Here is a 13,568-nt window from a genome sequence, read left to right as displayed (position 1 = left end):
TTGCATAGAATACCAGAAGTAAACAGCTACTTCTTACCCATTTGTTTTAAACTGTTCTTTCAAATCCTGTTATGTTGCAAAAGCTGTGAATGTAATGGTCTTTAATGTTTAATGGACTTGCAGTTTTATTTTTTATTTACCTTTATTGTTGAAGGTATGGACTTAGCCTTCTAAGAGGATAGGACCAGGAGTGAGGCAACAGCAACTCGAAGAAGCTGAACAAACCTGATGAGATTTAGTGTCTCCTTTTCGTTTCTACTAAAAGCCTCTTTAAGACAGATGAGCTCCAGTTGTTTGGGATTTGAAATTACTCTTTCCTTTCCGTGTTTCACTTTTATTATTTTTCTCTCCCCCTTGGCGTCCTTTTCAGTTTCCTCGGGCTGGGGAGAAATGCCTAACATTCACTCCAAGGCTGAGAACTCCTGGGGAGAGCCTGCCTCCCCGTCTACCCTGGTGGACAACGGCACAGCAGCATGGGGCAAGCCGCCCAGCAGCGGCAGCGGATGGGGAGACCAGCCCCCCGAGCCAGCCGTGACATTCGGGAGAGCCGGCGTGCCTGCCACCGCCCCAGCCCTGTGCAAACCAGGTACCGAGCGCTCGCTCTGCCGCTGCCTGGTTGGGCGGGTTAGAAATGGGTCCGAGGGCTGGATTTAGAGGGTGCTTTCCATTGAATTTTAAGAATTATTTTTTAGGCCACTTTCCTCATTTTATTTACACTTCAGCATTAAACTAAGGCTGTAACTTACCAGGTCTGATATGTGAGCACCATGAAACTTTTAACAGAAGCCCAGCTTTCCTTTTTAAAAAATAAGTAAATACAGGAAAGAATCAGAACCACATGGAGTATGTGGCTGGCATATGGCTCACACCTCCGCTGGGTTCTGCAGCTGCGGCCTGAGCTGCGGCCGGGTCAGAGCGCGGTGCTGCGTGCCGGCCTCCCTGTCTGGCCTCGCTGGGTCTTGGGAACAGAATTCTGCTGGGGGCGCCCCAGGTCCACGCTTCTTATCTTTTCTTTGTGTTCTTTGTGAGGGTGAGTGTGTGTGGTTTCTGTTTTGTTTTGTGGGTGTTTTTTAAAGGGAAGAAAAACGTGCTGCGGATTGCTCCCGTTGTCAGGAGGGTTAGAAGTGCCGGATAACGTACACGGTGTACGGATGCGCGGAGCACGCTCACCCCGGGCTCCCAGGGCGGGGGTGGCGATGCGATACTTTAACATCAGCGTGAGGTTGCTGCCTCAGTCTGATGTTAACATTAACTGCTCACCCGGCTGCGGAGGCTGCCCGTCTTCTCTGGACATCATCGTGTGTCCAGCTCTTCACTGGGCTAGAACACACAGCTTGACTAGCTCTGAGTTTGTTCCTTTGCTGGCACTGGGCGTGTGCCAGGCCATCACCCTGCTGGGCTCTTCACTGCCCTCATGTTCTGTCTTGTTCCGAATCTGAGGGGGCAGGCAGCTTCCGGGGTTCAGGGTCACAGGCCAGTGGGAGGCAGCATACTTGTTAGGTGCCTGTCCGCCTGGTCAGCATCCCATCCCGTGGCCTGACAGTCTGCAGAGGAAGGGAGAGGAAGAGAGTCCCCAGGCCAGGGAGAATGCCGCGTACATTTTACACCAAACGTCACGTGTGTTAAGCGAGGAGAAGACGGGGCCCCGAAGTGGAGGCGGAGGTCAGCCTGGCGCACCTGCCTGGGGCCTGGCTGCCTCTCCCAGTCTCTCGGGGAGCTGGTCGGGACCAGGCACTGCTGGGCCCCTGCAGGCCTCGGGGTACGTGGGGGGCACTGGCCCGTCCACACGACGGGGTGCTGCGGGTGGGGGCAGGTGGGGTGAGCCCCCCGGCGGACATGGCGTTTGAGGACTCTGCATGTCGGTGGCCCTTCCTGCCGTGTGGAGGTCGCCCCCTTCTCCTGGGCCCCAGGGTCCAGCATAGCAGCTCCTGCCTCAGCGTGGTCTGAGGTCTGTGGTCTGTGGTCAGTGCGGGAGCGGGCCGCACAGGCGGCTCGGGGCCAGCGTGGAGATGGCGCAGCTCTGGGGCTCCGCGCTCAGGTGTGGGAGGGTGGATGGCGCTGCCGCGAGCATTGTCTGCCTCGGGAATGGTGAGTTTGACACGTTCCTGTTCGCTCTCTTTTTAGCTTCAAAATCTATGCAAGAAGGCTGGGGCAGTGGTGGGGACGACGTGAGCCTCGGCCCCAGTCAGTGGGACGACGAAGAAGGGGGCATGTGGAACAGTGCTGCCTCCCAGGAAAGCTCCTCCTCCTGCAGCTCCTGGGGGAACGCCCCCAAAAAAGGACTCCAAAAGGTGTGCGCACCCTAAAGAGGGACTAACAGTCGCCTAACACACATTCATTCCCGCAGCGGAACCGCAGTGAAGGGGGCGGGGGAGGGCTGAGCTCCTCAAAGTCCCGAGACCCTTCCCGGGGCCTCCTGAGCGCGGGGTTTCTAGGGACCACACGCAGTCCCTCCCCGCGGAGCAGGGCGGAGGCGGAGGCGGAGGCGGAGCGGGAGGCCGCTGACCTGTTAGGCCCTTCCTCTTTAAGAGACAGGAGGGCAGTGCGATCCCGGGCTGCCCCGGCAGGCGGCCTCTGGAAAAGCCCAAGTAACACGTGTACCACCGGACTGCCAAGTAGATCACACGTTTAAAGGCAGAACATGAAAACGGGGAAGAGTTACGAGACAGTCTCGGAGAGGCGGCCTTTCTAAAGCCAGGAAGGGAAGACTGGCAAACCGGAGTCGGTAAAGATAAAAACGGCATGACATAAACGCCATATTCAAAGCAGAAAACAACCACTGGAAAACATTATCTGTGACTCATGTCACAGATCTGTGATGGCCCTGGTATCTAAAAAGGTCCTATCGCTTCTCAGCCTTTTGGCTAAGATCGAGTGTAAAAAAGGCCCTAGACACTGACTTTATATATGTATTTTATTGATTTCAGAGAGGAAGAGAGAGGAAGAGAGAGACGGAAACACCAAGGATGAGAGAGAATCATTGATTGGCTGCCTCCTGCACGCCCCCGACTGGGGATGGAGCCCGCAACCCAGGCATGTGCGTAGACCAGAATTGAACCTGGGACCCTTCAGTCCACAGGCCGATGCTCTATCTACTGAGCCAAACCAACTAGAGCTGATTTTTTTTAAAGTCAACTAGTAACCCGATAGAAAAATGAGCAAAGAATGTGACTAGATAATTTCTAGAAAAGGATACCAATAGCCCGTAAACAGACGGGAGGGCAGCAGCCTGGCCTGCGGAAAGTTCAGTTTAAAACAGCGGGGAGAGGGGCCGTTCACCTCGGCAGTGGGAATGCGGGAATGTAAGACACGCTCTGCTTGCGGAGCCCTCAGAGCCGCCTCCGCCTGCCGGGGGGTGTGGACTAGCGCCGCCCAGCGGAGGGCCGTGGTTCTGTGTCCACGCAGCAGGCCGGGCGCAGCACTTCATGGTCATGGGCGAGCGAATGGCATTTGTACACAGTCTTCTATTGTGGCGTTTTTGTGGTTAAAAAAGAAGAAACATAGCTTAGATGTACATCGATGGGGTAACTAGTTAAATTATGCCACATCCATATTATAGAAAGTTAAACAGATATTTTAAAAGAAATTCTATACATATTGATATGAAAAGATCACCGAAGTATATTGTTAAGTAAAAAAGGGTAAGACCCAGGAAAGGGAGTGTAATACCTTTGTGTATAGAACTATAGGCTCATCTCACTTCAGGGTGGGGAGGGGGAAAGAAGAGAAGGGGTGTGTGTGTGCGTGTGTGTGTGCGCGCGTGCGTGTGCGTGTGTGTGTGTGTGTGTGTGTGTGTGTGTGTGCGCGCGCGTGCGTGCGTGTGTGCGCACTGCGGCTTCTGTGGAGTTGGAAAGTCTCCCCGGGGGTGGGTAAGGCACTGCTCCGAGTGGTTTGTCCTTGGAGAGAACAAGAACGGGCAGGAGGGGGTGCAGGAAGGTGCTTTCGTGTGTCCCTTTTTTCTGCTTTCGAAGCATATCAGTGTAGTAACTGTTCCAAAAAGTTCAGAAGAGCATTCAGTGGTCAGCAAGGCAAGTAGACGGGATTGCAGGCCTCACAGAGCCGTCTTCTCACGAGCAGGCTGGCAAATCATCCCGTTCTGGGGCGTCAGGAATACCACCCTGGTCAGCGAGACTGGGACCCGGCGAGCCCAGCGGCATTGCGAGGGCAGAGCAGCCTCCCGGTGGGCTCTCCTTGAGGAGAGACCCCTTAGCTCCCTGCCTCCGTGGTGAGATGGCGGGCCGGGTACGGAGGCATCGTCAGTCTGCCATCTCGGAGTGAGGGAACGACTGGAGGGAGCCCCTCTGCCCCGCATCTGCAGTTGGCCTCCCTCCTCCCTCTCCCTCTCCCTCCTCCCTCTCCCTTCTCCCTTCTCCCTCCTCCCTCCTCCCTCCTCCCTCGCCCTTCTCCCTCCTCCCTCCTCCCTCTCCCTTCTCCCTCCCTCCTCCCTCTCCCTCCTCCCTCCTCCCTCTCCCTTCTCCCTCCCTCCTCCCTCCTCCCTCTCCCTTCTCCCTCCTCCCTCCTCCCTCTCCCTCCTCCCTCTCCCTCCTCCCTCTCCCTTCTCCCTCCCTCCTCCCTCCTCCCTCTCCCTTCTCCCTCCTCCCTCCTCCCTCTCCCTCCTCCCTCTCCCTCCTCCCTCTCCCTTCTCCCTCCTCCCTCCTCCCTCTCCCTCCTCCCTCTCCCTCCTCCCTCCTCCCTCTTCCTCCTCCCTCTCCCTCCTCCCTCTCCCTTCTCCCTCCTCCCTCCTCCCTCTCCCTCCTCCCTCTCCCTTCTCCCTCCTCCCTCCTCCCTCTCCCTCCCCCTCCTCCCTCCTCCCTCCCTCCTCCCTCCTCCCTCTCCTTACTCCTTCTCCCTCCTCCCTCTCCCTTCTCCCTCCCCTCTCCTCCCTCTCCCTTCTCCCTCCCTCCTCCCTCTCCCTTCTCCCTCCCCCCTCCTCCCTCTCCCTTCTCCCTCCCTCCTCCCTCTCCCTCCTCCCTCTCCCTTCTCCCTCCTCCCTCCTCCCTCTCCCTTCTCCCTCCTCCCTCTCCCTTCTCCCTCCCTCCTCCTCCCTCTCCCTTCTTCCTCCCTCCTCCCTCCTCCCTCTCCTTCCTCCCTCTCCCTTCTTCCTCCCTCCCCCCTCCTCCCTCCTCCCTCCTCCCTCTCCTTCCTCCCTCTCCCTTCTTCCTCCCTCCCCCTCCTCCCTCCTCCCTCCTCCCTCCTCCCTCCTCCCTCCGCTGGTTTCCCTCCCGCAGGGCTGTAAGCAATGAATAGTCAGTAGAGTTAACAGGTGTTTTGTTCCTTCTTGTTGCCTTTTTGTTCTGTTGGAAGGACCCCCCCCCCCCAAGTTCTGCCTTTTAGGGTGAAGCTTACAAAAGGGCAAAGCCCTGTGGCTTCAGTCAGCTTGCAGGGCGCTAGCCGAGGGCAGGCCCAGGAGCGCAGATACTTGGTAGTGGACGTGACACGGACTTGTGCTGCACTGAATCCATCCTCTGGGAAGAGATTATCGTGCTTCTTAAGTCCATGCACTACACACCTGCCAGCCTCAGATGCACCCCAAAGCTCAGCGTTAATACGAAAGGGTTCTGTGGCTTTAGCGTCCCCTGAGTGCAGGTCTCCCCGTGTCCAGAAGAAAGTCATGGAGACGGGACTCACGGGCTCCCCTTGCCCTCGCTTCGTTCCAGGGCACGAAAACATCCGGCAAGCAGGACGAGGCCTGGATCCTGACCCGGCTCATCAAGCAACTCACCGACATGGGCTTCCCGGTGATTGCACCTTGTCCGCCCACCCCCTCAGGTCCCCTGCATGGTTCTGTCCTGCCCACCCCCCCGGGCCCCCTGCATGGCCTCTGTCCTGCCCACACTTGTCGTGTAACAAGGAAGGGATGAGGTGGTTGTCATGACCCACCTCGCAATCCCCTTCACCTGGGCCCCGTGTGGGGATCGCCGCTTTGAGCCGCAGCAAAGAGCCACGTCCTTTCTGTGAAGAAGGGTGTGGGCGCCTTTCCCGGGAGTTAAAACTCCTGTGGTTGTCAATTTTCCGTGGTTTATACAGTTTTACATTTTCGTTTACAATTAAAAGTGAGTTTTTATTAGAGTACGCATTAGATTGACAGAGATCCCAAGAAGACTTGGTGTACAGGGAAACTGCAGAAAGAGCCCTAACCCACCTGGTTCGTCCCGGTGATGGGCAGGGAGCTCCAGCCGCAGGCTGTACCTCTGAAAACTGTCACCGTCTGTTGAGGCCTCAGATCGAATGGCAGGAGCTCAGCTAGCGAGGGGTGCCCCGCGTCTGCCCAGCATCCCCGCCGAGTGTCCACATCGTTAGTCAGACGGCGCTTCCCTTTCGATACTGTGCATGCGCGGGAGCAGTCGCGGTCCCGGCCCTGAGCTGTGAGCTGCTCCCGTGTTAACGGTCTGTGCTCTCGCAAATCCCTCTCGCGGGCCATTTTCTCAGGGCAGGTGTCTCATTGTGACACATTCACTCTAACTTCAACAAGGAAGAGAGGTGCGTCCCCTGCCAAGCCAGTAACGCTAGGTTAGCCGTGTCCTGCCCTGAGCTGGCTGCCAGGGCTCTTGGTCAGCATTTCCTTTGGCCAACACCAGTCCTGACGACAGCCGTCTTCCCGCAGAGAGAGCCAGCTGAAGAGGCCTTGAAGAGTAATAACATGAACCTCGACCAGGCCATGAGTAAGTCACACACCGGACGTCGCTGTTGAAAGGCCGGGTGTGGGGTTTTGATTTCCAGAGCGTTCGTGTAGGCGTGGATGAGGGTTGGATGTGTGTTGGGTGGCCGGGCCGGGCCGGGCCGGGCCCCGCGGAGGAGGAAGTGTGTGATGTGCCCCACAGAGGAAGCACGTGGGTTCAGTGGACCCCGGCATGGTGTGGTAGCCCCAACAGCTAGAAGAGTCCTGGCAACGAGGAGGGGCCCGGCCAGTGGAGATCTGTGGCTGTGGGCGGGACCAGGGAAGGCCCCTCTGAGAAGTGGCCACCAAAGGGGATGGTCCCAGAGGAGAGGACGGCTGAGCCCTGAGGGGCTGTGGCCAGACGGAGCGGGTGCAGACCATCAGAGCGAGGGCCCCACGCTCCGGTCGGGACCAGCCTCGGCAGTGCCTCGGGCCGTGTCTGTGCCGCAGGTGCTCTGCTGGAAAAGAAGGTGGACATGGACAAGCGTGGACTGGGGGTGACCGACTACAATGGGATGGTCACCAAGCCCCTTGGCTGCCGCCCACCAATCTCCAAAGAGTCTTCCGTGGACCGCCCCGCCTTTCTTGACAAGGTACGGTTTCGTCTGTCTGTGTAAGGAGGCGTTTTCCATTGTACCTGTGCCCTTCAGGGGAGCCAGGTTAAAAGCTGGCTGGACAGTGACATTTAACTGACTTTTCCCAGCGTCTCTGTATACATAAATGTTTAACCCAGGAGAGGTAGCGTTACGTGTTCTGTGATGTGACGAGGAATAAAAAATACTAAATTTGAAAACCGATTCCATTGTAGTGGGTGAACTTGCTGGGTTCCCTGCCTCAGTTTGTCCAGCAGACGGGGGCATGCCATCCTGGTGTTCGTCCTAGTGTACGTGCACGCTGCTTCCGAGCGGAGGTGCCGTGTTGTATGTGAATCTGAGAAAGGGGCAGAGGGGGCTGGGCCCAGGCCCGCTGGCCCGTGCTTGGCTCGGCCACGTCAGACGGCGTGCCGGTGTCTATGCGGCTGTCCCTGGGGTGTTGAACATGTGCAGTTGCTGTCAGTCCTTCCCGCGATGTCCCGGCTCCGAGGGTGTGGCTACAAAGCCTCCCCTTTGGTTCAGTCCAGTGTGGAGCCTGGGGGAGAAGTTGGAAGCCAGGAAGGACACTTAGGAAAGAAGGAAAGGCTCACGGGAGGAGAGGGGGCTCCTCTCCGTTCTCAAAGAAGCGGGGTCCGTGGCCCCACAGTGCCCGGTGATGTTGGAATTTCAGATAGACAATTTTTGGAGTATACTGTATTCTAAAATATCACTTGTTCTTTGTCTGGAATTCCAAGTTAACTCGGCATTCTTTATTTCATTGGCTAATGTGGGAGCCTGTCTGGTTTCCTTACCTTTAAATCGTGGATACTGCAGGCTTGCTGGGAAATCAGATGACTTAGATTTACGAAGGGTCTGACACACAGCATCACCTCAGTAATGTAAAAAAATCCATAGGGTTCTGTCTGTTGTATGGCTCACCCGCTGACTAGATTGAACCGCGCGAGGCTGCTGTGTGGTCGGCCTAAAGCCGCGCTGTGCGCAGCACGCCCGCGCCCACCCGGGCCGGCAGCCCTCTGAAGGGAGCTGCTGGGGGGAATGGTCGCGAGGTGTCTCCAAGTCAGGTTCTGCTGCTCCCGCCTCCCTGGCAGGCTCGCTGGGGGAGGGTTATGCGCTATGTGTGTGTGTGATAACTGTCTACATGAACACGGCATCTTAACCCCGGTTCTCCTTTTCTTTCCCTCCTCCTCTGCCCATGTTCTCCATTCTGCTCCCCTTCCTCTCTCCCGGTTCTGTCTTCATCGTGTGCCCGTGTGTCTCGGGACACTGCCTTGTGCTGTGTGCGCGGCCCCGCACAGCTCACCCTTTCTCTCTCCAATCAGGACGGCGGCCTCGTGGAAGAGCCCACGACTTCACCATTTTTGCCTTCGCCAAGCCTGAAGCCCCCCCTTTCAAACAGTGCACTCCCCAATCAGGCCCTGGGTGGGATCGCCTCAGGGCTGGGCATGCAAAACTTGAATTCTTCTCGACAGGTAAGGCGGTGGGGGGGCCGTGCGCTCGGGGTGCCCCTGTCTTACTTCATTAGCACCGTGCTCTCGGGCGGGGTGCGTGCAGCGGTCCGAGGGCCGTTAGGAGTCCCTTTAGGGGACGCTCTGGGCCGGGCCTGGAATCCAGGCCTTGGGGTGGCCATGCGGGGTGCTGCACGCCTGTGTGTTTTCCCCGGAACTGAGATGCAGGGAGCTCAGCCCTCGGGGCTCGCTCGCTGCTCCTCCAACGGAGACCTGGGCACCAAGGCTTAGCCGTGCTGTCCTGGGTCACCACCTCCCCTGTCTCCGAGCCGAGGTGACGGCCTCGGGAGGGGAGTCGCTGTCCCCGTCACTGGAGGGAGGACCTGCGGGGTGACGATGGCTGCGCCGTCCCGTCGGGAGGGTGTCCCCCTCGTGCCTTTCCTCCTGATGAGGCTGCCACGCACCCTTCGAGACTTCTCTTCAGGGGTGCTGCGGCATTCCGGGGGCCGAGCAGCCCGCTGCCTGCCTGAGGTCGGGCTGATTATCAGCAGCGCGTCTCCCACTGCCTGCCTGACGCTCGGGGTCTGACAGCCACCCGGGCTCAGTGGGACGCCCGCGGCGGGGTCCTGCTCAGCGCCTGGCGCAGCGGGAAGTGCAGTGCCGTTCGCCCGGTTCATCCTGTGGGAATCGTAGTTCCATCTCCGCCGTGAACACCGGCTCCTCCCTCGCGCCGTCCGCCGCCCTTAGGACGGGTCGTGTGCGTTAGCTCACCCCGAGCCCTGTCACCAGCTGCTTCTGTGACAGCCTCGGCTCGGGACCCTGTACCCGCGCTTCTGCAGTGCAAACACAGGCCCGCCCCCTGGGCTGCTTTCCCGCCGCCGTGACCCGTGGGGCCAGCACTCGCACAGCCACTGCTGAGTCGCCGGAGGGAGCAGAAGCGTGTTGCGTTGTGTTGAGGAAAGCAGGTCGCTCACTCGCCATGCGGCGGCGCTGACCCCTGTCCCTCGTCCCCGCAGATACCGAGTGGCAATCTGGGCGTGTTTGGCAGCAGCGGAGCAGCACAAGCCAGGACCCTGCAGCCGCCGCCGCCGCCCGGGCCGCCGCTGAACCCCTCCCAGCCCAGTCTCCGTGCGCAAGTGCCTCAGTTTCTATCCCCTCAGGTCAGGCCCGAGCGCCGCTCTGCGGGCCCCGGGGGTCCTGTGCTGCGGAGGCAGCTTGTGCCGGGAGGGCGGGTCCGGCTTCCCGCACCCCGAGGGTCTCAGAGCCCCGTGGCTCTGGGTGTCTCAGCTGCCAGCCAGGCCAGGCCCCTGCCAAGCAGCATGCTGGGGGAAACCCCGGTCCGGGGACACGGCCACTCCAGCCCGCAGGCGGGAGGGAGGGTCCTGGGGAGCGGGCAGCAGCCTCCTCCACGCCCAGCACACAGCTGCCCACCCCGGCTCCGGATGTTTCCTGTCAGCCAACTTGCCTTCTTCGTTTCAGTGGATTTATTCTTCAAGAAGACGTCACATACCTACCATTAATAGGGAAATCCACGTTTCTCGTGCACATGCAGCAACTAGTGACGTAAAAGCCGCTCGCCCACGTGGTGCCTAAAACCGCCCTGCTTCCGTGCTCGGTGTGGGCAGGGCACCCCATGGGGAGCATGGCAGCAGCCAGTGCCAGCCCCCGATCTGTCAGGGCGGCAAGTTAAGGCGGAGAGGCGCCCTGGACAGTCAAGGTCAGGCTGGCAGAGTCACACAGATGCAGGTGCCGCAGGGGAGGCTGAGGGACATGTGCCCACCGAGGGGTGTCTGCTCCCGCGAGCAGGGGCACCACTTCCCAAGTGCGCCAGCTTGAGAAGGGGCTGCTGCCGCCCTGGGACAAGACCCTCGGGGGGGGGGGGGGGCATGGTGCTGTGGGGAGGGAAGCCGCCTTCCTCCCTCACCCCCCTGCGCCGTCTGCACTCCCTCCATTGGCCCAAAGACTCACTCGGGAGGCGACCTAGAGTCACTCCTAGGAGAGAAATCAGAAAGTTAGTTCACGGTAGAATATTTGAAGGGGGAACGCTTTCCCCCTTTCCCCTCCCTTCTATCCTTCCCTCCTTCCTTCTTGTTCTTCACAAAAGCCTGTTAACTAATATTCAGGGGCCCTCAAATGTTTCAATGGCTTTTGACGTTCACTCAGGAGACAAATTGTCATTTAATGGACGGGGTTGGATGTGGGAACTGCACAGACACGGAAATGCTTTACAAGTGACACGGCGCCTCGCGGTGTGTGTGTTTGCACAGGTTCAAGCACAGCTTTTGCAGTTTGCAGCAAAAAACATTGGTCTCAACCCTGCACTATTAACCTCGCCAATTAACCCTCAGCATATGACGATGTTGAACCAGCTCTATCAGCTGCAGCTGGTGAGTGACAGCCCGGCCAGGCCCTGCTCGGGGACGAGGGAAGCGCGCCCCCTGGTGCTCACGAAGGTGACGGCGCGGGGTGACTGAGAAGTCAGTAGGACGCTGCTGGGTCAGGGGGCCGCTCCCCCCGTTATGAGCTGTAAGAGAGTCAGAAAGGCTTTCCTTACAGGTGTTGTACTGGTCACCTCCGGCTCCTTCCTGCGCACAGCGCCTCCCTGATCTCTCAGGCTTTAGTAGCCTGAGCTTTCCACCCCTTCCCCGCCTCAGCCACAGAACACGAAGAGTCACTGCAGTGACTGTTCTAAATTCTCCTAAGGATGGAACACACAGATATTCTAGAAGCAAGAGAGAGATTACAGCTACTTTGTTACAGAGTAATTAGGACTTAGTTCTCTCTCAGAATCCCTGTGGAGGAGGGCTGATGGAGCCTAATCATTGTTTTTTCTATCCTCGCCGGGACATGTTTTCACTGGTTTTAGGGAGGAATAGAGGGAGAAACATCGGTGTGAGGGGACTGAGACTGGGCCGTCCTCTCTGTGCTCTTTAGCAAGTGCACAGGACACGGCGGCTCCCTCACGCCGCTCTGGCCTCTGTTGCAGGCGTACCAACGTTTACAAATCCAGCAGCAGATGCTACAGGCCCAGCGGAATGTGTCCGGACCCATGAGACAGCAGGAGCAGCAAGTGGGTGTCGCCGGCTTAGGGGTCCCTGCGCTCTCGTCCCCCTGCTCCAGGGGGCACTGATGGATGGGTTACTCCGTTGTCGCTGGGTTTCTCCCACGACGCCTCCCTTTTACCAGCCTGGGGTCACCTAGATTTGGGAGGAGGGTGGCCCAGGCGTAAATGCAGTGGAGACGGACACAGGTGACGGCATCACTGCCCTCCTAACGGGATGTGTCCGTCGCAGGTCGCGCGTACAATCACTAACCTGCAGCAGCAGATCCAGCAGCAGCAGCGCCAGCTGGCCCAGGCCCTGCTCGTGAAGCCGCCGCCGCCCCCGCCGCACCTGTCTCTGCACCCCTCTGCAGGCAAATCGGCCCTGGACAGCTTCCCCCCGCACCCCCAGGCCCCCGGCCTGCCCGACCTGCAGACCAAAGAGCAGCAGTCTTCGCCCAACACCTTTGCTCCTTACCCTCTCGGTGAGTCTCCGCGTCAGCCCCCGCCCGGCTCAGGTGCCTGGGGTCACCACGGAGGGGTCGCGGGGGACACATGGTTCCCAGCAGCCTGAGAGCGGCGGCCTCGGCTTCTTGCCTCTGAGGGAGCGGGAGCTTTGCTGTAAACCCTTCCAGCCTGAGACCTTTGAAGGCGGCACCGCCAAAGCCCGTCGCGGCCCCCTGTTCAGGAAGCAGAGGAGTCTAGCGGTTGTCCCACCTCCACTACCGGCGGGCTCACCACTTGCTTGCACAACTTCCTTGGCAGCTCTTTGCCTCGGTTTCCCCATCTGTAAAGTGGGAATGCTTCCCCCCGAGAGTTCTTTATGAGCTGATATGGAACGTTCCTAGGATGGCGCCCAGCACGTAGCGAGTCCTTTGTGAAGTGCTGGCTGTTCGCGGCAGCGCTGCTTCTTTAAGAACAGTTGTTTTAGGAACAAATTCAGTTCCATCCATGGCCCTAGGATGCCCTGACGTCAGCATCCTTGTATCGGCCTGTCCTCTTAACCTCTGTCTGGAGAGCCGGAGAAAGTGGCCATTTCGAGGCCAGTGGGCCTCTCTCACAGCGTTTTCCTTCTCAGCTGGACTGAACCCCAACATGAATGTCAGCAGCATGGACATGACGGGCGGTCTGGCGGTGAAGGACCCGTCTCAGTCCCAGTCGCGCCTCCCTCAGTGGACACACCCCAACCCGATGGATAACGTACCCGGTGCTGCTTCTCCTCTCGACCAGAACCCCGGCAAGCACGGTAGGCCGCGCCCGGCACCCGTCTAAACTCCGTGCTGAGAGCTGAGTAGAAATCCGCGTTCCCTCGCAGAGCGCGCACGGCCCCGCCAGGCAGGATCAGACTTCTTGACACCTCGAGCCCCAGATCTTAGCTGCCACCCTAGAAGGAGCTGGGAACCCCGGGGCAGCCAGCCTGGGTGCCAGCCTGGGTGCTCTTGTTACGTCTGTGACCCTCAGCAGCACGTGCCGTCTCCTGACCACGTTGTTTCCAGTGAAATGAGGAAACAATAGGAAACCCCGCGCTTCGGAAGGAGGGAGAAGCAAACGTGCTAATAACCATAGGCGGGCGGGGGCCACACTGGTCAGCTTTGAATTTAGCTCTAAATTTCCTGGGAGCAGAAACGGCAAAGAAGGTGTAATGGGTATGGACTGCCCTCTGATAGAAAACATCCTGCAGAGAAAAAGAAGCTTTATAATGGCTGACGCGCCAAGAAAAGCGTCACGTGCTCTCTGGGCGCTTTCCTTGGCCCAAGAGAGCTCAGGGGCCGCGCGAGGCGGGCGAGTGTGTGCTTAGGGCTGAGTTCCCCGTCAGTTTGTCCTGCAGTGAG

General features: G+C 58.9%; 1 protein-coding gene across 2 annotated transcripts in view; it reads left to right on the top strand.

Moving 5' to 3' along the window:
- The window catches only part of TNRC6C (trinucleotide repeat containing adaptor 6C), a 77,392-nt gene that overhangs the window by 53,773 nt on the left and 10,051 nt on the right, over positions 1-13,568 (top strand). For both annotated transcript variants that reach the window (XM_079796805.1, XM_079796806.1), the window contains exons 6-16: positions 371-586; positions 2,125-2,291; positions 5,658-5,738; positions 6,605-6,662; positions 7,109-7,251; positions 8,571-8,720; positions 9,713-9,856; positions 10,964-11,083; positions 11,683-11,766; positions 11,990-12,221; positions 12,815-12,982. In XM_079796805.1, coding sequence (XP_079652931.1) covers positions 371-586; positions 2,125-2,291; positions 5,658-5,738; positions 6,605-6,662; positions 7,109-7,251; positions 8,571-8,720; positions 9,713-9,856; positions 10,964-11,083; positions 11,683-11,766; positions 11,990-12,221; positions 12,815-12,982 — 1,563 coding nt within the window. The remainder of the gene's footprint in view (positions 1-370; positions 587-2,124; positions 2,292-5,657; positions 5,739-6,604; positions 6,663-7,108; positions 7,252-8,570; positions 8,721-9,712; positions 9,857-10,963; positions 11,084-11,682; positions 11,767-11,989; positions 12,222-12,814; positions 12,983-13,568) is intronic.

This window comes from Cnephaeus nilssonii (genome assembly GCF_951640355.1).
Source record: "Cnephaeus nilssonii genome assembly, chromosome: 19".
Taxonomy (NCBI): domain Eukaryota; kingdom Metazoa; phylum Chordata; class Mammalia; order Chiroptera; family Vespertilionidae; genus Cnephaeus; species Cnephaeus nilssonii.
This window is presented reverse-complemented; position numbering and strand designations above follow the sequence as displayed.